General features: G+C 34.4%; 4 protein-coding genes across 4 annotated transcripts; 1 reads left to right on the top strand and 3 right to left on the bottom strand.

The window, feature by feature from the left end:
* Window positions 1–3,178: 3,178 nt before the first annotated feature.
* On the bottom strand, window positions 3,179–3,775 carry LOTGIDRAFT_138845 (hypothetical protein; the record flags this gene model as incomplete). Its single annotated transcript, XM_009049162.1, has 1 exon — window positions 3,179–3,775. A coding segment is annotated over one exon (597 nt), but the record flags the coding sequence as incomplete, so codon positions are not given.
* A 766-nt stretch (window positions 3,776–4,541) lies between these two features.
* On the bottom strand, window positions 4,542–16,968 carry LOTGIDRAFT_92684 (hypothetical protein; the record flags this gene model as incomplete). Its single annotated transcript, XM_009049163.1, has 10 exons — window positions 4,542–4,666; window positions 5,407–5,598; window positions 10,495–10,647; window positions 11,180–11,285; window positions 11,464–11,503; window positions 14,201–14,360; window positions 14,808–14,934; window positions 15,505–15,630; window positions 16,524–16,621; window positions 16,830–16,968. Coding segments are annotated over 10 exons (1,266 nt in total), but the record flags the coding sequence as incomplete, so codon positions are not given.
* Window positions 16,969–17,354: 386 nt separating this feature from the next.
* LOTGIDRAFT_138821 (hypothetical protein) lies at window positions 17,355–18,356 on the top strand (the record flags this gene model as incomplete). The annotated part of the gene is made up of 1 exon (XM_009049164.1): window positions 17,355–18,356. One exon carries the CDS (start codon window positions 17,355–17,357, stop codon window positions 18,354–18,356), a length of 1,002 nt encoding a protein of 333 aa, XP_009047412.1.
* A 3,075-nt stretch (window positions 18,357–21,431) lies between these two features.
* On the bottom strand, window positions 21,432–24,540 carry LOTGIDRAFT_199949 (hypothetical protein). The gene is made up of 4 exons (XM_009049165.1): window positions 24,352–24,540; window positions 23,711–23,862; window positions 23,096–23,331; window positions 21,432–22,468 (listed from the first exon to the last, which is right to left on the bottom strand). The coding sequence occupies exons 1-4, from the start codon at window positions 24,423–24,425 to the stop codon at window positions 22,151–22,153; spliced, it is 780 nt and encodes a 259-aa protein (XP_009047413.1). The 5' UTR covers window positions 24,426–24,540; the 3' UTR covers window positions 21,432–22,150.

Here is a 24,540-nt window from a genome sequence, read left to right on the forward strand (position 1 = left end):
ATAACAATATATTAGGTATATTATCAAATCCAAGAAAACAGCTTAGGCCCCGCCCACTAAGATACAGTTGTCAATCATACAAAATAACCTGCCTCCAATCTTTCTGTATATCTTTCATCTGCATTGCAATTACCCCATACAAACCTCAATACAGATTTGTCAGATACACACAAGTCGTTAAAAATTGAATTTTATTTATGATGCATGCTTAATTTTTTTGGGGTAAAACATGGCGGCTGATATTCAGGGCTGATATTCAGCTGTGAATCATTTTTGCCGATCTGTGAATAGCCAGAAGTCAAGGCAATTCTCTAGGATTGTGCCGTTGCTTTTTTGCTGGTTTGAAACAAGTGCTTTGGTTCCAAGTGAGTTTGACAAGCCTCTTTTCAGGACTCTGTCAGTAATAAAATTTTGCAAACAATTTCAGTTGACGAAAAGATGCCTGGACACAACAGGGTATGGACTAAAATATGTTAATGTATTTTAAAATGAGAAGGATTATATAATCTAACTCTTTTATCTTGAAAATAAATAGTTACTGTCTCTATTGTTAGTTATTTTTAATGAAGTCTGGAAAATCTCACTTAAGACATGCTTTAAAATATTGCAACAGGCACACACAGGTCATAGCAGCATAGGCCCAAATGGGGGCAGACCGAAAAATGCCCGAGGGAGAGGCCAAATATGAGAGTGAAGACTGAAGCCAGATGGATTTAGAGATGGCAGAGGCCCACAAAAGCCAACGGATTTCAGATGGCCTGAGATGAATTTAGATGGCTAAATTTTCACTTCAAATACGACCTCTCACAGACCTGAGGAGAGGGCCAATACTGTATGGCCCTCCTCCTGTGTATGCCATAGGATCCAATAGACACAAGACTTTCAAGAAAATGTAGAAATAATACCTTTATATATAAGTTTTATTTCATTGTAAAACATCACAGTTCGTAGTTATTTTTCAGTCCTCTTCTACTTGATGGTCCTTCTGTGGATCAAACTCCTTGCTTTCCAGATTTCTATTGGAGTAATGTTTATCTGGTCTTTTTTGGTCTCACCTCCAGTTTACCTCCCTTCAAAGCTAGTTCTTTAAAACCACCATTCAGTTCTGTAATTGATTAAGGGAACCAAAAGATGTTACTATGTGTATCAAAGTGGCTCAACTAGATGTGTGGGGTCCGTGGACTTTAGTGGGTTGGGGCCCATCTCCCGAAATTTCTATTAAAAATATGCTCTCTTGCATTCTGAGATATCTCTGTAAGTCAATTTAAAGCCGTTAATGCTATTTCTGGAGACGGAGGCTCAGAGACTTGATACAACCAGTCCATATGGTAGTTGAGCCACTGTGTGTACACAGTTTGTACATAACAAAAGGTCATCATTGTACGAGCTATGTTGTGTACATGGTTTGCTGAATAAATTTGAAATAATAGGATCCACAATCAAAAGACAAGGGATTGTAAAGAGGTTTTTAAGTTTTTATGTGTATAGGGGACACTAATAGCATCAATTTGCACCATTCTAATTTTCAATAAGATGTCTGTGGTTCCTGCCATTCCACTAAAACTAAGTGTTTGATGACATCACTTAACGTGAAGGGCCTTATGTGGTAAAGGATATTTTGCATTTAGTGACATCATCAGACACTTTGTTTTGTGAGAATTGCAGGAACCACAGACGTCTGATTGGAAATTGGAATGGTACAAATTGATGCTATCAGTTTCTCTGATACACATAAAAAAATCAAGAAAACCTCTTTACAATCTCTTTCACATGGCATGTGTTATCATCAAATCTTACCAAAATGAGTTTTCAGTTTACAGCCAAGGTCAAGCCCAAAAACCATCTTCTATTTCTGACCTGATCTGAAACGTATCAGAAAGTGTCATCCATTATCCAGATCCATACTGGAGTCAACCCTAGAAATAAACAGGAGAAGATGCTTAACAATCTTACTATATTTGCAGTCTAATTAAAAATAGACCAAACTTTTGTTCCGTTGTTTTATTAGCTTTCATTTTTAATTAGCCACTTTAGTAGGGGTCTTAAGATTGGCCTCTTTCCGGTCTAATTAAAATAAGACCAAACTTTCGTTCCGTTTTTATTATTTAATTTTAATATAGCCACTTCAGACGGGTCTCTTTAACAGTCATCAAAATAACCTTTTGACCTAACCTAATGACCCCTGCTTAAACCAATCAAATCAATTCACTCTCTCATAAAATCCCAGCCCTGCAGAGGGCAGAAATTTGATAGGTTAAAGCAAGGGTCGTTAGGTTAGGTCAAAAGATTAATTTGGTGGTATCACTCTACTATGGGTTTTGCTATCCCACAATTTCTTAGTCAATATTTAGACACTGATTCTACATGATGTGCTTTGATTGGTTGAAATGAACATCAACAGTACACAACCTTGGTATAAATCTTTTTAGATTACAATGGAGACTGACAAAAAATAATAACAAAAGGTCAATAAGATTGCATTTTAATCTGATTGTTAATATTCCAGGGTCATATATTTATAAGCTTACATCATTGGTATTTTAACAAAAATGTTTGTCAATTAAATCAAATTCAAAAAAACAAAAACCAAAACAGAATACATGCTGTTATTCAACAGAACAAGTTACCTGCTGTGTTTTTTTTTTTCGGTTTCGTTTCAATGTAAAAAGCCAGTCTTCTGTCATTCTATAGTATTTTTCGTTCGTAGTTCGGTCTTCATCAGGTCTTATTTTAGATATAGTGAAAGACCAACAACATTCTGTCAAAGTTTTCAGACTTGTTATATGTTATCAACAGTCATTGGATGTAATTTGAAAGTTGGTGACACATGTTTAAAGGGACTATTTTGTAGGTTGAAGTTTTCAGAAATACTTTCAGGTATAATTTACCACGTTTTGGATAATGAAAATTTTTCGTACTGCCTCTTTAAACAAAGCAAGGTGGACCAAAAAATATTTGTATCTTGTCTGTTTCCTTTCGAAGCTTGGTGGGTTTTTTTGCCCTTCCCCTCCCTGTTTCATTACATTAAAACTAACAGTAAATTTGAAAACAGACGTCAAAATTTTAATGAATAAAATTAAAAAATATGAGTTTAATTCATAAAATATGGCAGTCATCTCTATCCTACATTTATCTTGGTAATTTATCAGAATATTTCTGTTGTCAGTCCATCTTTTTTCTATCTCGGCATGAATTGTTTATTTCCTTTCGAGGTTTGCTGTAAACAAAACAGACTGGGTCTTAGAATACAAAAGAGGCATCGTCTTAGAATACAAAAGAGGTTTGGTCTTAGAATACAAAACATACTTGGTCTTAGAATACAAAACAGACTTTGTCTTAGAATACAAAACAGACTTTGTCTTAGAATACAAAACAGACTTGGTCTTAGAATACAAAACAGACTTGGTCTTAGAATACAAAACAGACTTTGTCTTAGAATACAAAACAGACTTTGTCTTAGAATACAAAACAGACTTTGTCTTAGAATACAAAACAGGCTTGGTCTTAGAATACAAAACAGGCTTAGTCTTAGAATACAAAACAGACTTGGTCTTAGAATACAAAACATTCTTGGTCTTAGAATACAAAACAGGCTTGGTCTTAGAATACAAAACAGACTTTGTCTTTGAATACAAAACAGACTTTGTCTTAGAATACAAAACAGGCTTGGTCTTAGAATACAAAACAGGCTTGATCTTAGAATACAAAACAAGCTTGGTCTTAAAATACAAAACAGGCTTGGTCTTAGAATACAAAACAGGCTTGGTCTTAGAATACAAACAGGCTTGATCTTAGAATACAAAACAGACTTGATCTTAGAATACAAAACAGGCTTAATCTTAGAATACAAAACAGGCTTGGTCTTAGAATACAAAACAGTCTTGGTCTTAGAATACAAAACAGGCTTGGTCTTAGAATACAAAACAGGCTTGGTCTTAAAATACAAAGGGGCTACTAAGGTCTTTGCCAGTCTCAAGATGTGTTTTTGGAACCAGCAAATGCGAGGTTTATACCACAAATTACATCATTAGAGATGGTGATGTCCAATAAGAAAAAGGAAATGTAACATCTGATCAACAGCGAGAAAATTGGTTAAGTCTTTTAACACCAAATCATCATCCTATGCAGCTGTGCATAAACGAAGTGAGACAAGGATGATTGAGTCTACTGTATACACATGACGTCAAAATGACATTTCTCGCACGTTGATAATTATAGATTCCCATGGATTGGAAGTCTCAAATTTTGATGGTAAACTGTGATCATTATTACTGAGTTTAGAGGAACAACTTATGTTTTTGAGACCAAAATATGATTTATCTATGTGTCTGCGTTATGAGCCTTCTTCTGAATGCAATATGGCTGATGCTTTATGGGTGAGGCCTGAATAAGATCTATTGGTCTATATACATTTAAAAAAAAAAAAAAAAATCCATAAATGCTGACATGTAAAAAGCTATGCCAACACTTACCATGCTCCTGGATTCCTCATATTTGAGTTTTTTCATACCATTATGATCATGAGGGTCATCTCCTTCCCCAGATTTAGGTGGTTCAGCTTCTAAAACTTTAATTCTCTGACCAGCTAAATTCTGACCATGTAAACTCTGTATTGCTCTCATTGCATCTTCTTTTGTTGCGTATTTTGCATAGCCATAATTTCGACCTGGAGACAGACATTTTTTTTATTTGTAAAGTCTATTCAATACATGCAATGCCATGCAGTGTGCAATGTAAGAAGTTTTGTCAGATTGCTGCAGATTATTAAAGAACCAGTTGAGATAATACTCTCTGATGTTTCAACCCGATTTCCCCCTATGCACGTTAAAGAACCCTCCAAAGTTAGAAATCGAAAAATAGCAGGCAAATGCAGCTGTCCGGGAAAAACTTCCCTCATTGCACTCTGCATGGCGTTGTCCGTCTTCAGTAGCCCGCATGGTACAGAAAAGTAGGACATAAAACTCCATTCATTTCATTTCATTTTAAAAACTAACTGCCCAAGGATATTCAACATGCACATCACATAAGTTTCCCATCTCAGTTTTGGCATGTTGCCTATTGCACGAGGGTCCTTCCAAAAACCTCTTGTTTGTAGCATAGATTTTAGGTCAGTTTACACCATTCTAATTTTCGATCAGATGTCTGTGGTTCCTGCAATTCTACTGTGTTTGATGACATCACTAATCACAAATATGCTTTATCATGCAAGACCATTCGTAATTTGTGACGTCATCAAACACTTAGTTTGAACCACAGACGTCGGAATGAAAATTGGAATGGTGTAAATTGCTGTTATCAGTGTCCCCAAACCGAATACAAAATTTAGATAAGCTCTCTACAATTCCTTTGAGCGTGAAGTCTGCTTTTTATGAATTTCCTGTTTTTTTTGTGAAATTTTCATCTTACCTGCCAATAAATAGACATCTATCAAGTTACCAAATCTACAGAAAGCATCACGTAAAATCTGTTCCTGGACGGCCGCAGGTTGACATACTATAAATAACCTCTGTTCTACCAGGGAATCCTCCGTCCTCAGGGGTTGAGGGAGTGGTAGGGGAATATTACAGTACTGGACACGTTCTCGTGGTTCACTTCCACCTGGTAACTGAAGATTAACACAAAATAAATAAACATAAGGCCAAAAATGTATTTGACTGGCATCAATAAAGCAGCCTGATAAATCATCCATTGTTTCATCATGCTCAGTATTTCATTGGCATCAAAATATTTTTTAATCATTCTAAAGAGACACGTGCCCCATTTTTTTTAACTAATCGTACCTTGGTCTCGGAAACAGGAATTTTTTAGCTAAGCTAATCAGTAATAGTGTTCATAGCTCACTATCCAAATTTGAGCCTTCAAATCAATGCGTGTACAGAATTATCTGCGTTTGAAAGTTAAAAAGACGACTCATCATTTTAAGATACTCTGTGATATATTGAAACTGGCAATGAAACTGCTAGTTTGAGATATTTTTGAAGGAATTATTATGCCATTTTTGTACATTTCTAGTATTTTTGAAGACCTATATATTCAAGACCCAAATAAACCCCCGAAGATTGCGCATCTCTCCCGTTAAAATGATTTTGCTTTGTTTAACATTTCATGGGATGTAAACACATGTTTTGAGGGCTAATGGTCAAAAATCTAAAGTCTACTCACTCTCTCCTCTGAAGGAAAACCATTGTTTGAACTGAAATAAAGAACAGTGTGTTTGGGCTATTAATACTCATGTTACAATTATTATCATGAGGGGATGATACAAAAGACGATTTTGTTTGACACCAACTTAATCTAAATTAGATAACAATTTGGTATCTTTTTGGCCTGTCCCAAAGGTGATCAAAGACAGTGAAATTGCAGGAACCACAGACGTCTGATTAAAAGTTGGAAAGGTGCAAATTGATGCTATCAGTATCCTTGATACACATAAGGAAGTCAGAAAACCACTTTACAATCCCTTTAAGGTCTCAGATTCTGAAATCAGATACAGATGACCTTTCTTTTGCCAAACATCATGACAATATCTGTGCGGTAGGTTATGATATAATAGACCTTCTCTCCAAGGGGGAATTGAGATCAAATTTAACAGGTCGTTGAAAAATTTCCGACTGAAAAAAAATGAATAAACAGCCCTGTCTCAGAAGGCTTAGACTACAGGTATTCTTGAAAATCAACAGTCGCCTTATTTTGGCCATGAGTAAATAATTGGGTCAGAAAAGTGTCTAGTTGAGGTCTAGATCTATTTATTTCTAAAAAGAGTCTAGAACAAATGTTAATAAAGTACACAATAGCTTACAAAGTCTATAACTAAAACATGGTGGAAGAATGTAAAAAGTTTTAAAATAGTCATTGAACATTGAACACCAAATTACAAACAACAGTAGTGAAATAAGGTTCAAACATAATTTTCGTCACAACACATTGTATCCTGAATACGGGTTTTGGCCTGGTCTTATTTACCCATATTAAAATAAGCCCATTACACTTTGGTTTGTGGGCTTGGATATGAGATTGGTGTTATTTATATCTGACCAAAAATCAGATCGCGGTTGAGGAAGAACGAAAAAGAAGGTCATGTAAACAAAACATAAAATGGATTTGCAGCCACCCGTTTGAAGAGATAAGAACACATTCTTTCCTAAATATTCCTAAGTACGGGTTTAATTTTCTGTCAGCTTCCCTTCTTTACCGTAAATCTTACTCAATTCTGTATCGTCCATATTAATCAAAACATTTAATGACACGCTACTTTCGTTTTGTTTACGTTATGAGCCTAAGATATAAAATGTACAGTTTACAAACTATAAGTTGACGTAACGGTTCAAACATAATTTAAGTCCAAAAACATAAAAATGCTGCAGGCTTTATCACGTCTTGAATATAAGATTTTACAAATCAAAAACTACAAGTCTATGTTAATAGTTCAAACATAATTAAAAGTCCAATCATGAGTAATGTCAAAATACATCAAATTGTTGTATGTTAAAGGTTCAAACATAATTTATGTCATTATACATCGTTGCGGACTATATCATTTCTTGAATGCAAAACTACAATTTTACGTTAAGGTTCAAACATAATTTACTTCAATATACATCATAATCTAAACCAGGTCTTACATACAAAATAATAATTCAGACTACAAGTCTATGATAATAGTTCAAACATAATTTACGTCTAAATTGTTGCGGGCCTTATCAAGTCTTCAACATAAGACTTTACAATTCAGACTACAAGTCTATGTTAATAGTTCTAACATAATTTACAGTTCAAACATAATTGTCGTCAATATACCTGAAATTGTTGCGGGCCTTATCATGTCTTGTACATAATTTACGTCAATTTACATGATTTATGTTATAAAATAAAATTAAAAAGAATCATGGAAGCTTACAAAAATTGAAGTTTGTTTTATAAATTACTCAGGAAATTTGATAGGGGTGTGTATATTTGATAGAAACCTCTTAGAAACTATATAAAACCATTTAAATTCAATAGCACTTTAAAAATAGCATGAAGGTTTGAGAAGTATTTGATAAGTGCGTACAACCAAAAATCAAAATTACAGAGCTTAGCTTTGTCAATATTTAGAATTATTCCAGTTTAAGCTTTCCTTCTTTATTAGTTTTTTTTGTTAATATATCCACTTTAGTTAGGCTCTAAAGACGGCCTTCTTGAACATGTCTGTTTGATGACATTGCCAGCCAATCAAATTCCTGCATTCCCTTACGCTGGGGTTTGACGCCAACAAAAAGTGAATTCAGTGTGCGTCACCTAATGAAAATGTTACAACAGAAAAATCTATATCTAATGAGCTGGCACAACCACTTTCCCCCATATATATATATATATATATAAGCCATTGTCCTTGTGTTGTCCATCTTGTTGTCCACTGTCTTCTTCTGGTGTCAAAGGTCATCCAAAAACCTCCAAGAGGTCCTATGCTGATCTTAAGAATTGGTATTGTATCCAAATTGTTTGCTGTCACCCTTACTATATATTTCCAAACTTATAATTGTCGTCTAAGAGTTGCTTAGTTTTCCAAAAACGTGGTCTTCTGACGGTCACTATCTAAGAGTTTTGATTCTTTGCGGTCTGTCTCATTATATTGTATCCAAGATGTTCGCTGTCGTTATCATATTCTCATAAGTCACTTTCATTTTCCAAACGTACAATGATCGTCTGAGAGTTGTTTAGTTTTCCAAAAACGTGGTCTTCCAACGGTCATGGTCTGTCTTATTATCCAAAAGGTCGATATCATTTCCTGAAGTGTGGTCTTCTGAAGGTTTCTATTTCCATAAGTTGGTCTTCTAAGTGTCACAGTCAATAAGTTTCCGTTACATCCAAAAGGTGTCTGTCATCCAAAAGGTGTCTGTCGTCTTATATGGAAGAATAAAGTTGTCTAGTTTTCTGTATATAAGGTACGTCTATGAAACTATTTACAAATGATATCTGCGTCCTGTCTTCCAGGGTCTGTTAAAAATGTCGTCCAGGTAAGTTGCTTATCGGAATCTGAAAGAAGAGTGGTCAAAAGATGAAACAAGTTTGTAAATAGTCCTGAAAAAGTAAGTCATTTTTAGTAAGGTACTATGCAAGGCTTGTTGATACTTATATACTGTTGGTTACACTGTGTCAGTCATCCACTTTTTTTTTGAACTCTTCCACACTTGGTCAAAATTTCAAATTTTGCAGAAGTACTAAGGGGGTCGCTCGAATGGCGAGTTCTGCACATTCAAAAGAGTCAATAAGGCATTCCACATCTGCCGAAAAAAATAGTAGTTCCAGAAAGAATTCAAAATGGCTGAGAAGGAAATTGGAGGGAAAATTTTGAATGTAACATTATTTGTTTCTGTACTGTTTGATTGAGGTAAGAATTGGAACTGACAGAGCCTGTTCAGAATTCTCCATCAAGTGCCACCTATGTGTGATTTTTAGTCATTTTGTGCAAAAATGACAGTAGAGAGCTAATATTGTGTCTTGCTCAGAGAAGACACTCTTAAATGTCATAGCTTTCTCTGTCTTGGTAATCAAGTCTCAAACATTCTCAATGGCAAAGAGTGTCAGCCATTTAACCTTTTTGGATTTCTCAAGATTGTTCTTCTTTTTTAAAGAAATATTTGCAGAAACAGAACTAAATGTTCAAAGAACCAACAAACAAACAAACATTCAGTAAACAACAACAAAACTCAAAACTCGAACAGAACCAAACGTCAACCATTCACTCACTGTCATGTCTTCTCAACCAGTTTTGTTTGTGATGAAACAATCTTTGTTGAAATCATTAGGAAAATCTTCTGTTGAAACTTTTGTCAGAGTGTCGACTTGGCTTGTACCAATTAATTGTCCAGTGAAAATTTTTTGATTCAATTTTAAGTACACGTATAAGCCTGATTGATTTGTACTCAACGACCCCTATATATTTTCAAAATAAGGGTGAGGTCTTTGACTTATTGAACAGAATTATCCAGTCTTTATTCCTTTAAGGTATGCTACCTCTTAGAATAGACATAAATAGTCTCAAACTTGGTTAATAAGAGTATATATTCATCAGTTAGACTTACCAGGTGTCAGGACTAAAGAATAGAATCTCTATATAAGATGATATATCTATTAAACTAAATAATTATTGAAAAACTCTTCTAAGCATGTTTTAAAATTACTTAGTTTAATGGATTATTACTTAGTTTTATAGATTTATTGTATTATAGAGAGATTCTGTTGTATAGTTATGACACCAGGTAAGTTCACTGATGAACGAAAACTCATTTTAACCTAGTTTAAAAATTTCAACTTGTTGGTCATCCTAAGAGGTTGTTAAAATGTTTGCTATAAGTTTGATATTCTCAACTCCTGATAATGTTTTTTGAGAGACGATGTTAAGATCTCTTTCTTTCTGCTATCCATTCAAATTTCAAATCATTTTTCTGATAAATTTGAAATACACCTACTGACAAGTTCATAATTTTTAAGGCTACCACTCCACCTGGAGACAAACATACCTTTTGGATCCGTATCCTCGAGCTTCTGTGCCTTCCTCTGGATACCTCACCATTAATCTAGATCCTATTGGATATTCAAATCCATCCAGCTTATCTCTAGCGTAGGCAGCACATTGTGGACTAGTATATCGTACGTACGCCATTCCTGTCAGAGAAAATAATGTGGATACTGTTTAACAAAGAGGAAGAAATTTTTAAGCCAGGTCTGCGCTTATAAACATTAGTTGCCAACGGTATTTTGGACTAAAGCTGGGTATCGCCAATCATGGCAGGATATGATATGTATCACAATACAAGGGTCACAATATGATATGTATCACAATACAAGGGTCACAATATGATATGTATCACAATACACGGGTCACAATATGATATGTATCACAATACAACAGTCACGATACACGATGCGATACTTGTTAACTTTAATCGTTTCAATATATATATAAAAATTCATAGCTTTGTTTATGTAGTTGATAGGAGTGGTTAATGTCTATTGTCATAATAGTAACCAACAATTTTAGTAAACTATTTGGGATTCCATTCACCAACTTCTCAGACCACTAACTTAACGCCACTACACTTTCAGTAGTTACCCACAAGCAAAATGAAAAACCAATGGGTTCTGTGATTCCTATAAAAAAACCTATTTACAATCCCTTTAAGGTCAGATTACCTACCAGTCTGTTCGTTCAAGTCACAATATTCTAATCCTGGTACCAGGTTAGCCAGTCTAGCAAGATAGGCGTTAGATAGACCAGGTGAAGCTACAATCTGAAGCCGTGTCTGACTTGAGGGGTTGGGGTAATTTCCCATCATGTCCATCATATCACCTATAGGTGGCGCTGAAACAAAGAGAGAAAAGGTTGATAACGCAAGACTACTTGTGACCTAGGCCTTTGCTTCTACCTTATTCATGCCTGGTTTTTGAGACACTAAAAGCGAGGTTCATAAGGCATATAACATCATTATTAGATGGTGACATCATAATATTCAGAAATAACCTATGTGACGTCACTGAACACACGATCAACTTCCACAAAGTGATAACCTCATTGTTTGCATCATAGCCTCGGTCTGGATTCAATATGGCTGACGTGCAAATAAGGTCTTAACTGGACTAATGGAGACAGACATGCAGTGTTCAATTAGGGAAACTTCATTAACCTAAATTATTGCTTACAAAAGAATAACTGTTAGACCCAATAGACATCAGCAAAACAATGCCAATAATGACAAATTTCAAAATATTCACTCAACAAGAATCATTGAATGAAAAAAAATAAACTCACGTCCACCTCGATCCATTCTATTTTCATGCATGAAACCATAACCTAGATCATCATCAAAACTTCTTTTCATTCCTGTAAATACAGTGTTCAATATAGTGTTCAGGGACCCTATATGTTCAATAGTGTTCAGGGACATTATAAAAATGTGTTCAATAGTGTTCATTGGTTTTAATATCAACACATTTAAATAATCAAGATAGTATGACATAGTTGTAAAACACCTGTTAGTTAAATTAGGATCTATCATTCTAACTATCAAGAAAAAGTTATGAATAAATTCAACTTAAAAATTTCTAAAATGGATCCAAGCATGCTTAAAATCATACGGAAGCGTATTAGCGCCATTCATTTTTTTTTTTTTAAATTTTCGAGTTAGCATGTGTTAGTATCTTGAATTTTCAAGTTAGTATGTTGAATTTTCAAGTTAGTATGTTGAATTTTCAAGTTAGTATGTTGAATTTTCAAGTTAGTATGTTGAATTTTCAAGTTAGTATGTTGAATTTTCAAGTTAGTATCTTGAATTTTCAAGTTAGTATCTTGAATTTTCAAGTTAGTATGTTGAATTTTCAAGTTAGTATCTTGAATTTTCAAGTTAGTATCTTGAATTTTCAAGTTAGTATCTATGTTAGTGACTAAATTCAAGATACTAACTTGAAAATTCAAGATACTAACTTGAAAATTCAACATACTAACTTAAAAATTGCAAAAAAAAAAAAAAAAAATGAATGGCCCTAATACGCTTCTGTAAAATCAGGAGTCCTCAACCTTTTTCTTTCCAATACCCTTTTCTGGTTCCTTGATTGATTTCATTATCCTGTACCATTACTATTTAGCTATTTTTTCTTAGGTTTTCCCTGCAAACTTTTACATGAGAACGACTTAAAATAATTGTCAAAAATTGACTGCAAAGCGCCTCATTACCCAGCAAAAATTTCGAATTACCCAAAGATTGAAAACCCCTGGTCTAACAGAACAATTCAACATGAAAATCTAACTAAGTTTATAAGAAATACCATCAAAAGTATAATCAGTGTTGACATCAATAGATGTAGATAGTTTCGAGTTGCCTGAATAATTGATTAGTAAATTAGTAAGTCAAGATAAACTATATGAATCTTAAAACAAACTAGGCCAACTATAGCCTAAGATACTTAGCTAATTTCTTAAAGGAATTGTTAAAAGGTTTTTCTAAAAAAAATTATGTGTATCGGGGACACTGACAGCATCAATTTACACCATTCCAATTTTCAATCACAAGTCTGACAAAAAATTCAACGTAAAATAAGTGTTTGATAACGTAACTTATCCCAAAATATGCTTTATCACATTCAAAGATGAGTTCCCTTATTTTCATTTATGAAAATGAAAATGAAAATGGTAATACTTATATGAATAGAAAGAAGAGGTGTTCTAATGACTTGCAAAAATACCAGTTTGTCTCACATGTCTATAATTAATTCATAATTAGTTAAATTGGAGGAGAATCACCAGCAGAATTCCAATAAGTGACCAATCAAGAAAGGTCAAACAGTCTTTTTTGTTTATCCAGACTGTTCATACATGGACAATTATGATTGATTAAAATTCTTATTTAAATACAATAAGAACATAATGACATGATTAAGAATACATGATAATTCATTAGAAACACCTATTAATCAAATAGTTTTCTTAATTTGACTCTAAAAAAATAAGGAAACCCATCTTTGCGATTTGTGACGTTATTCAACACTTAGTTTTAGTGGAATTGCAGAAACAACAGACATCTGATTGAAAATTGGAATGGTGTAAATTGATGCTATCAGTGTCCCTGATACTAAAAAACCTATTATATATCCTTTTACGTTTAGTCAATACAAACTACATGAATTTTGAAACAAAGTAGGCTAAGTACAGCTTTGAATACTTTGCTAATTTTAGGTAAGTTGCCTTAATATGGGGTTAATTAGTCAAATAATAAAAATAAACTACCCCTGCTAACAAATAATAAAGGGACAGATTTGCCGATTTGGGGGTTGATTTAGTATATATGTAAATAGTCTTCAGAAGTACTAGAATGTAAAAAATCAAAAATATCTCAAACTAGGAATTTCTTTTCCTATTTCTATAGATGTCTTTTCTATATATGATAGAGTCTCAGGGAAAGACGAGTCCTCTTTTGAACTTTCTAACGCAGATAATTCTGGACATACGTGGATTTGAAGACTCAAATTTCTACAGTGAGCTGTGAACACTATTACCACTTAACTCAGCTGAAAAATTTCTGAGACCTAGGTGCAATTGGCAAACCTGTCCCTTTAATTATTAGTAAAAGTTATAAATGAGTTAGTGTATAATGTTAGTAATCCAGTCTGATATTGTAACAGTAATAATTTGGAAATCAGAAATTAGTAACCTATAAATTGTAACCTACCTCTGGCACCTCTGGGTGACCTATCCATACCCATACCACCCCCATATCGATCATTGGACCTGTCCCTATTCCCTCCAAATCCCCCTGCCCCACCATTAAAACTGTTGTCGTGATCATTCTTTGATCGGGGTGGGTCTGCAAATTTGGGCTTAAAACCTGAAATAAACCATAAGATAATCTTTTTATTCTGGTGTTGGAGATACTCTCCAATAGAAGCACCGGCCAAGTTCACAGCCAAAAATTTCAAAATTTTGGAAATGTTGTCATGTTGATTTCTCACTCCTGTACAAAGAGCTTGCAAACTTTTTGTGTAGGCTTAACCAAAACAAAATATTGAAATTTGACACCTGGATAAGGATTGATATCTTAAACATCAGCAGGAGATGATCACAGATCGTTAGATGAATCGAAAATTGAAATTTAACACTCAATTCATATGCTGTCTTGATGAGGATTTTATATCTCATACATATGTTAACAGCATAAAATGAGGTCATAAACAACAATTCCAAACTAAATTGTCCTGATGAGGATTTGCTATCCAAAATGCTTAAAGAAAAAAAAACTGAGTGTCGACAAAACTGGATGTTGAACTATACTTACTGGGATCACAGCCCTCAAAGGCCAGGGCAGCGTGATAGGGTCTTCTATATTTTACATAACCAAATCCCTTATTGTTGCCAGTGTTACGATCTGTTACAATATTAACATGTTCCAAATCACCAAATTGCTGTAATAAACACAATCCACAGTCCTATTTTTCTGCTTCAGGTTGCGTTAAAGAGATTGTAAAGAGGTTTTCTAAATTTTTTATGTGTATCTAGGACACTGATATCATCAATTTGTACTATTCCAAGTTTCAGTCCGAAGAGAGGAGCTACTGGAAGCGACTATTAATATTTATGAGGTTCCCCTCTAGTGACATCATAAAACGTGATAGTTTTAGTGAAATTGCAAGAACCACAGACGTTGGAATGAAAATTGGAATGCCAGTACAAATTGATGCTATCAGTTTCCCGATACACATAAAAATTTTAGAAAACGTCTTTACAGTCCCTTTAATGAAGATCACAATTCAACTCAAATTTAACACAATTTTTATTGTGAAATTGCTGTTTTAAAAAACCATAAGGGTGATAAACAACCTTCGTCACATTAAGTAGATTACATCTTTGAACCACCTGCCAGAGAATTATGATCTTTGACATGAAAAGACTAGAGCTGATTCACCAAAAACCAAAATAACTGCTGTCAACCATCAACTTGGTACATACCAGTTCCATATGTCTCACAGTCTTACCTCAAATTCTTTCCGTAAGTCTGCCTCATTGTATGTTTTTGGGACGATCACAAACAATCTCAGTGTTTTTTCTTCTTCTCTGGCATCGTTTCTTGACCCTTCTGATTTATTACTGGCTACAACTACCTAGAATAAACACAAGATAGACAGAGTTCAGTTACCTTTATCTCATATCAGATTATAGACCGAAACACCGGTCTCTATTCCACCATGTCAGTTGGTGTAGAGACAGAAAAATACGCCCTGTTAAATGGGGACATTCCGCATCTCCGAAGGAGCAGGGGTTTTAAACCTATTTAGATACCTCGGATCTGTGAAACCCAGGTAGATTTGAAAAGATGAATATTTTTGTAGTTCAGTCATACCATTATTTTCTCCCTTCACCATTTATGTTATGTCTCTGGTTCCATCAAAGTTTTTTTTGAGAAAACTGATCTATTAAAATTGTGTGCACAGCCAAAAGGTCAAAGGCCACAGAGTCAGATGAAACTAACAAAAAAGTTACGGTGATGCCCAACACTAATTTACAATCATCTTAAAGGTAATTCAATATTATGTTAGAGAAAACGCATCTTTGGAGGTCTTTTTCTTCTGACTCTACTCCAGCTGACAACTGTCAAAATATCCATCAGAGGCTGGAATAGAGGCAGATGTTTCGGACTAATCAGACTATTCACAAGCCCACTGACTCAGCTACATTGAATTCTTGCAACACATAGGCTGAATGTTAGACATGACCACGTTGCTTTGTAATGGATCTCTACTATACATTAAATAGTTGGGAAGCAGGCTGAAATAGGTCAGTTGTATGAAGATCGCATTTCTTGAAAATCTGAGTTACAACACAAGCATTTCATGAGCATAATGAAGTTCTCACACACAGTCGTCACAAACGTAGTGAATGGGTACCAATATATTATGTCATTGGTTTTGATTTGGGTCTGTAAGCTTACACTTAAATTCATTGTTGGATTAATGGATTCTCAATGACCAGTAATGAATGTCCTTAGTTAGCATACCTTTAATGTACCATGGTGATTGGGGATTTTCTGACCATTCAAACTCTCCATAGCCAAGGCAGCTTCTGATGTTTTTGACATTTTGACGTACACCACACCTAATTATAAACAGAAAACTAAAATTACTTCTCAGATTATCTGATTTTGGCTGCAAAGTAAAGATAATGACAACCAAAGGGTTGCCTTTCCACTATTTGTGGCGTCTTGGTTAACAATCGACACAAACTTCAGTCGTCGTACATGGTACAGAGAGACAAATCACAAAGACGCCATTTTTATTGCAAAATCAAGACAAAATAAAATCACCTTTATCTTCGTTTGTACGTCTATCTTTGACCACCCATACATCTTCAACCTCTCCATATTTTGAAAATGCTTCCCTGAAAGCCGAATCTTCGGCACCTTTACCACAGATTACAAATAATCTGCTGTTTGCTGGCAAATCGCGTGCACCCGACATTTTTAATTTTCTTTTCTCAAATAAAATCAGTGGCGTCTTAAATTTGGATTTGTATAATCTTACAGAACTTTAAAATCATGACAGATTGAAATTGGTCAACTTAGCCTAAAATGTATCTCAATACTTCACGTTTATCTTTATAGATGTTAAATTTCCGCAAAAATGCAAAAGCCTGATTTAAGTTATCGCTGGACAGATTGAAAGGAACACCACAGTGACTGCAGATAAGAGTTTTATGCGCTACTAGCCTATTGTGTACTTATTTGAACGTCAAGTTGTAAAATCGGCAGGGAAAAGGGAGGACGTCGTTCAGATAAACTTGTTACTCAACTTCCGCTCAACACATCACCAAAATAGCGAACTTGAAAGGTATGCTGCCTTTACGCTTTAAACGATCACAAGTCTTTATTTTACTAACAATTGAATTCATTCTTTGTCTCTATATCTTCTGGTGTCCGAAAGATGAAACATCTCGTCTGGAAAATTTAGTTTTGAAATACCAAAGTGAAGTTTTGCAAAAAGATTTGGAGTTGAAGAAATACAAATTAGAACTAAACAATGTAGTCGTAGATCCACAAAAAACGAAGACTAGACATTATATCAAAAATTTGCCTGTCATTTATGGCATAACGCCAACTTATACGAGAATTGAGCAGAAAGCAGAGCTTGTTCGACTTTCACACACCCTTCTCCATGTGCCCAATTTTCATTGGATAATAGTGGAAGATGCAACCTCAAAGACGGAACTTGTGACAAACTTTTTGAAGTCATGTGGTTTGCCATACACCCATCTTTTAGCATTAACACCCCCTAATTATAAACTGAAAACTACAGATCCGAATTGGTTAAAGCCTCGAGGGGTGTTACAGCGTAATGCGGCGTTGGAATGGTTGCGAACAAATCTCGATAGCCAGTCAAAAGGTGTTGTGTATTTTATGGACGATGACAATACGTACAGTTTACAGGTTTTTAAAGAATTGCGGAACACAAACAAAGTATCAGTGTGGCCGGTTGGTTTAAGTGGAGCTTTGAGATACGAAAGTCCGCTCGTTAAAAATGGGAAAGTTACTGGATGGTTCACGGCTTGGAAACCAGATAGACCATTTCCCATGGACATGGCAGGGTTTGCCATCAATCTAAGTCTATTTTTTAAATATCCTGATGCAAAATTCAGTTTAAAAGTGGAGCGAGGGTATCAAGAATCTACGTTATTAACTAATATGAATATTAAAATGGAAGACTTGGAACCAAAAGCTAAAAATTGTAATGAAGTCATAGTCTGGCATACCCGAACAGAAAAAACCAAATTGAAAAATGAAGATAAATTGAAAAAACGAGATGGACATGGATCAGATTTAAGGATTGAAGTTTAAGGTATGAATGTGTCATGTTTTATAATGGAATGCATGCTAGTGTTAATTTGTTTATAAGCTTGTGTTAGCCCCCTTATTTTCACCTAATAATCAAATTGCTTACTACTAACATTCTTACCTCTTACCCTATGGCAGCAGGTTTCCTGATAACTCTTTCATGGTCCTCGATTGATTGCATTAACCCCCTTTTCCCCTATAATTCCTTACTGCTTTGTGATTTTCTCACAGATTTTCCCTGCAAATTTTCTCATGTCGGGGAATATAGCCTGACTGAAAAAAAAAATTATAAATTATAATTGTGCAAAGTTTTTATGCCACACAAAAATTTTTCCAAATTACCTCCCTGGGGGTCATTATTTCTAGGTTGAAAAGCCCTGCCCTGTGGGATTTATTGGGAATCCTTTTTTTTAAAAAATTGATGCTTTAGATGATGTCACTTATCACAAAGAGCCATATTAATTTTGCAATTTGTGAAGTTATGAAACACTTATTTTTTCATTTTAAGCAAACTCTTTTGAACAGAATAGACTAATTTTATTTTTCAGATAAATCATGGCGAGCTTTTTGGAAGAAATCAAATCAGCAAAATTGAAGAAATCAGACCATGAAATCAAAGATTATTCCAGTCCCAAATTGGCAGGATTTATATCAAAACAGGAAATTACCGATTATCAAAACACCTGCTTGGATGTGAACACAGAAATGTGGCTGCATTTTCTTCAGGATATTACATTCCCTTCACAATTCTGTGAAGTCAAAATGAAGGAAGCTGAAACATTTATAAAAATTTTTGAGAGATTATTTCGAAATTTAAATCCAGCACAAATTGCAAAAGTGGATTTGTGGTCGAAATTAGAAGTTGAAGAACATGAAATTATTGATAGTCTTTCTCAACGTCTTGATGTCGTTTTAAAAGACGTTATTTCTCGTTCTGCTGAAGGTTTTGCATTTGTTAAAACTTCCAGCCGTAGTCCGAAAGATGCGCCGATGGCTATGAAAAGGTTTGGAGAAGTGTATAAAATGTTTTTGAATAAATTACCTGAGGAAAAGCGACAGAATGAAAATGATCAGATAGTTGCTTTACTTCAAGCAGCGTTTGAAGCGATGAAGGTTTCGACGTCAAAGGAAGTGATGCAATTCATGTTGTCGAGCGAAAGAATTTATCAAGATCTACTTTTAGCGTTAGAAATTAAAGAGCGTTACCACGAAAATTTTGTGGTGCGTGAATTTGTGCATATTGATGTAGACATGGAATTTCGGGCGTATGTTTTTGATTCTGAAATGACAGCGATATCACAGTACAACTACCTCATATTTTCACCGAGACTACAGGAAGACAAGGATCGCATACAAACTAGATTACAAGATTTTTACAAGGAAGAAGTTAAACCGAGATTATCAGCCAAGTTCCCTCAACAGTTTATTATAGACTTTGCTATATGTAAAGGTAAAGAAATTGCTTAATCATTTGCCTCTTCTATTATGAAGTATGATACGATTATTACTTCATCACATGGGGGCGCTCGATTGGTAGCTTCTGCACGTTCAGGATTCATGGAATCAACCAGGCATTTAATAAAACAAGTTGGAACAGAATTAAGAACGCTTTCCACATGTGCCGAAAATATTGTAGGTGCAGACAGAATTCAAATGGCAGAGAAGAAAATTTAAGATCTTGAATGTAAAATTATGCTTTTGAGCCTTTGAATGCAGAATTGGAACTAATGGAACCTGTTCAGAACTCTTCAATCGAGCGCCAACCCAGAAAACTCACAGACCTTTCCAAATCGCAATGCTAAAAGTTAGCTTATTTATGGTATAAGTTTAGAATATTTTGATTGTGAAAAAAGATGGGTTTTTTTTTCATTCCAGATAGAATTTGGGTGATTGAAGTGAACCCATTTATGGTGTCAACTGATGGCGCTCTATTCAGCTGGGAACATGAAAGAGATTTGTTGGAAGGGAAGAAAGGATTTGAGTTTAGAATTGTAGAGAAAGTGAAGCCTGGATCTAAAACAATGTTACCAGATAGTATCAAATCTCTCATGCTGAATTCTAATATTATATAATGTTTGCCAGCCATGCTTGGCTTTAAATTAAAGATGTCATTAGTTATTTATTTGTTATTATAACTCTTCTAATTAATACCATTATTCATTATGAAATACTTACTCACTTATGATTGATATACTTCCTCATTAGCTGCTTCAAATACCTGTTTATCTCTAGATTTTGGTTTATAGTTTTCATAAGTAGAATTTCAGAATAATTGTTGTTTTTTTAATATTTTGCTGGTCATAGTAGAAAATTTTCCCACCATAGCCATTACCAGAGACTATCTCACAACTCAGTTACATGAGAATTGTGTTCAAAACTTATGACTTCTAATTGCTATAGTGTCTTTAAGGATGAGTTTCTCATTCTCATTTCAGAGGTAACAGGTATTTTTATTAGATTATTTCTGTGAACAATTTAGATGTGATTTTTGTGACTTTTTTCAACATTTTATGGGTATCAGGAATATTGTCAAGATTGTTTTTTTGCCAGGCACGTTTTAACAACACTATTTTTTTATGATGTTTTATAATAAAAATTTTAAATTTTGACTTTATTTTTCAATGAATTATTTATATAATTAGAGATAAGTATACTAGGCAATAGGTGCCATGGGTTCAAATCCTGCTCAAGATAAGAAAAAATCCTGATGCCTGACACCCTTATCACCTAACATACAGCAATTATCTTATAATTTACAAATAATGACTAATCCAGGCATAGTTTAAGATGATACCTTCAACCTCATTTCCCCCTGTCAGTGATGCAGGTCAGAGGGGCTGACAAGGAAAAAGTATCTAGTCGTTCTGATTGGACAATAAACTGAGGCCCCGTGTACTACAAGCTGTGTACGTTAAAGATCCCTTGACAGATGGAAAAAGAGTAAGCTAACGCAGCTGTCCTGGCAAAATTTTCCTCATTGCACACTGCATGGTGTTGCCTGTCTTCATTAGCCCTACCAGGTCATTTCATTTCCATGTCTTCATTAAGCAGTTTAACTGTACTGTAAAAATCAATTAGTAATATATAGAGTATAATTTAATATTATCACAATTACATGTTACAGGAAAAATGAATCAAACTATTTGATGAGGTTGAAGAACTTAAATATATCAAGTGGTATCATGTGTCCTAGAATGGTAGCTATTCTGACCATAAATTTAAGTGTTTCCATTCCTTTGACACAAATGTTTGGAATGTATCACAAATTCTTTTGTTCTTGATAATTCCATATTAACGATATAAATAGCAAACTTAAAATTATCTAAAATCCATTTTCTAGGACTTAGTGAGTTATAAAAAATCAAGATTTATGACTTGACATTCTTTCGCAATTAAAATCAAAGGTATTGTAAATTGGTTTTCTAAACACTGGTAGCATCAATTTGCACCTTTTTCAATCAGATGTCTGTTGTTCCTGCAATTCCACTAAAACAAAGTATTTGATGAAGCCATTAATCTCAAAGGGCCTTAAGTGATAAAGCATATTTTGCTTAAGTGACGTCATAAAAGGCCTATTCTTAGTGGAATTAAAGGAACCACAGACATCTAATTGAAAATTGAAATGGTACAAATTGATGCTATCAGTGTCCCAGAACACCTCTTTACAGTAACCCTTTGAATTCATCTCCTTTTTACTCCAGCTTCTGATTGAAAAGACAAGATCCTAGATATATGTACAGATGTTTGTGAAAGCTCTTCACTTCAAAATATTTACAATTAAAATTTTAAACTTCTTTTTAATTAGCAATATAGATAATTTTATGTTTTTCGAACATTTCTATATCTCGTTCTAATTGTTTCATTTGGGCTTCCATTCTTTCTTTTCGGTTCTTTTTGGGTGCGGTATCCGTGACAACAGATAGACCTTGGTATTGATCATGGATATCTTCCCAGTTTGTCTTTAAACCATCTAATATAGCCCTTCTTTCATCTTCTGTTAATTTCTGCATGGCACCTCGCCTCATGTATTCTGCTACATACTGGTTATACTCGTCTTGTGCTTTTATCATTTCTTCCTTTCTCTTTACGATATATTCTGGTACCTCACCAAATTCCTGAAAATTGGACAAAACAGAATCTTTTACACACGTTCGGAATTGAAATGAATGAAAAAATAACACATTTACATTCATTCAAAATTGTAGATTTGATTAAATAGACAGATTCGCTATTTTCGTGGGTTGATTTGGGTCTTGAATATATATGTAAAAAAAATTGCATAATTCTTTCAAAACCACCTCAAACTAAGAATTTTACTTCCATACAGTCTCAAGAATAGAGTCATTTTCGATTAAAGTTCTATGGTTCCTGCAATTTGACTAAATCAAAGTGTTTGATGACGTAACTAATAACAAAATATGCTTTATCACATATGGTCCTTCTCGATTAGTGATGTCATCAAAGGCTTAGTTTTTGTGGAATTGCAGGAACCACAGACATCTGATCGAATTGGAATAGTACAAGATGCTTTATCACACAAGGCCATTCATAATTAGTGACATCAAACACTAAGTTTTAGTGGAAATGCAGAAACCGCATACATCTGATCGAAAATTGGAATGTTGCAAATTGATGCGTGTCCCCAATACACCTGTATAAAATGTTAGAAAACCTCTTTATAAACCCTTAAATGCCCCTGCATTAGTAAGCTTAGAAGCTAGTTGAAGTTGAATTAAGCTTACCTTTTTCTGAACATAAACAGGTTCTAATCCTGATGGTATCAAATTATGAGCATCACCATTTCGTGTATCAACGTATTTTTTCTCAGGGCGTTTAGGCACGGAGGTTATATTCTGTACAGCGTTGGTAGTGATGAAATTTTTGGTTGTTTTGAGTCCCATCAGGGGTTTATCATCCTTAGATGGAATTGGAGGTTTTCTGTGATCTTCATCCCCATAGGTAAATTTACCGCTGTCTTCTGTAAAAGGTAAATAAAATGAACATTGAACATTTTCTTGTCTTTCCTTCGGTCACTTGGTGTTTATTTTGACAAACTAAACTGTTTTTTGGATAAATTCTGTTTTTAAAAGCCACTTGAGTTAGGGTCTAAAGACAGCCTTCTTAAACATGTATTCTTGAATCAAATTTCTGTCCTCTCCAATGCTTGGATTTTGTGACACGAACAAAAGGTACTTTCAGTGTCTAATGCTTCTCAGAATACACCTTTTGTTTAAGTCACAAAATCCAAGCATTGGAGAAGTCAAAATTTCACATTCCAGTGCTTTCAAGAGATAGCCCATTCCCAATTATCCAGTCCCTTAATTGATTCATTAATTAACACCAATATGCTGACTTACGTTCTGGGGTAGGTAAAACAGGTTCTTTAGAATGTTTTTTTAGGTAGTTATCTGTAGTAGGGACAGGAACTTTAGCCTGACCCATTGTCTTGTGATCATCTCTCTTAGATGTTGTTTCTGTTTTAACTGTATCTTTAAATTTAGACACATACCTAGAACAAACAAGATAGAATTAAATAAAAATCTCTTGATCTTCTAAATTTTATTATTGTCTGAGCAAATTAAAAAGTCTTTTAAATTTTTTTAGATATTTCTTAAGAGAATTTGAATATCAGCCTCAAAATAGTACTGATAATATTCTTGGAATGTCTCCTGTTCTATCCAGTCCCAGATCTTTGGACCTTTTTTCTGTGTGAACACATCATTCACAAGCGAGATAGAGTTGCGACAGCCATAACTTGAAATGAGTTTTCTATTTTCAACCAGTGAGTTAAACCGCAGAACAGTCAGTACCCGGTACACAGAAATGATCTAAATCTAGGCCCCAATCTATTATCCTTAACCTTACCTAAACAAGTCATTCTGTTACGATGCCGTGGCGTAACTTGAATTAAATTTTGTTTACCAGAGCGTCCTGAGTTTTATTATTAGGCCAGAAGAACTTGAGATTGAAAAAAGGTTTTATCAAATGAAATGTTTACCTTGGTGGCTTAGCTTTTTTCTGTTCCTCTACGGCAATAAGGTCGTAGATGGTTCCTTCTGTGTTGTAAGACATTTTTGCTGTATTTGGCGATGTTCTACCAAGTCTTCGCCGGTTTATATCATCAGAAATGAAGCGAATAATCAACGATGGACAACAACTATGAAAACGACGCCGTCGTCATGGAAGC

This window comes from Lottia gigantea (genome assembly GCF_000327385.1).
Source record: "Lottia gigantea unplaced genomic scaffold LOTGIsca_130, whole genome shotgun sequence".
Taxonomy (NCBI): Eukaryota; Metazoa; Mollusca; class Gastropoda; family Lottiidae; genus Lottia; species Lottia gigantea.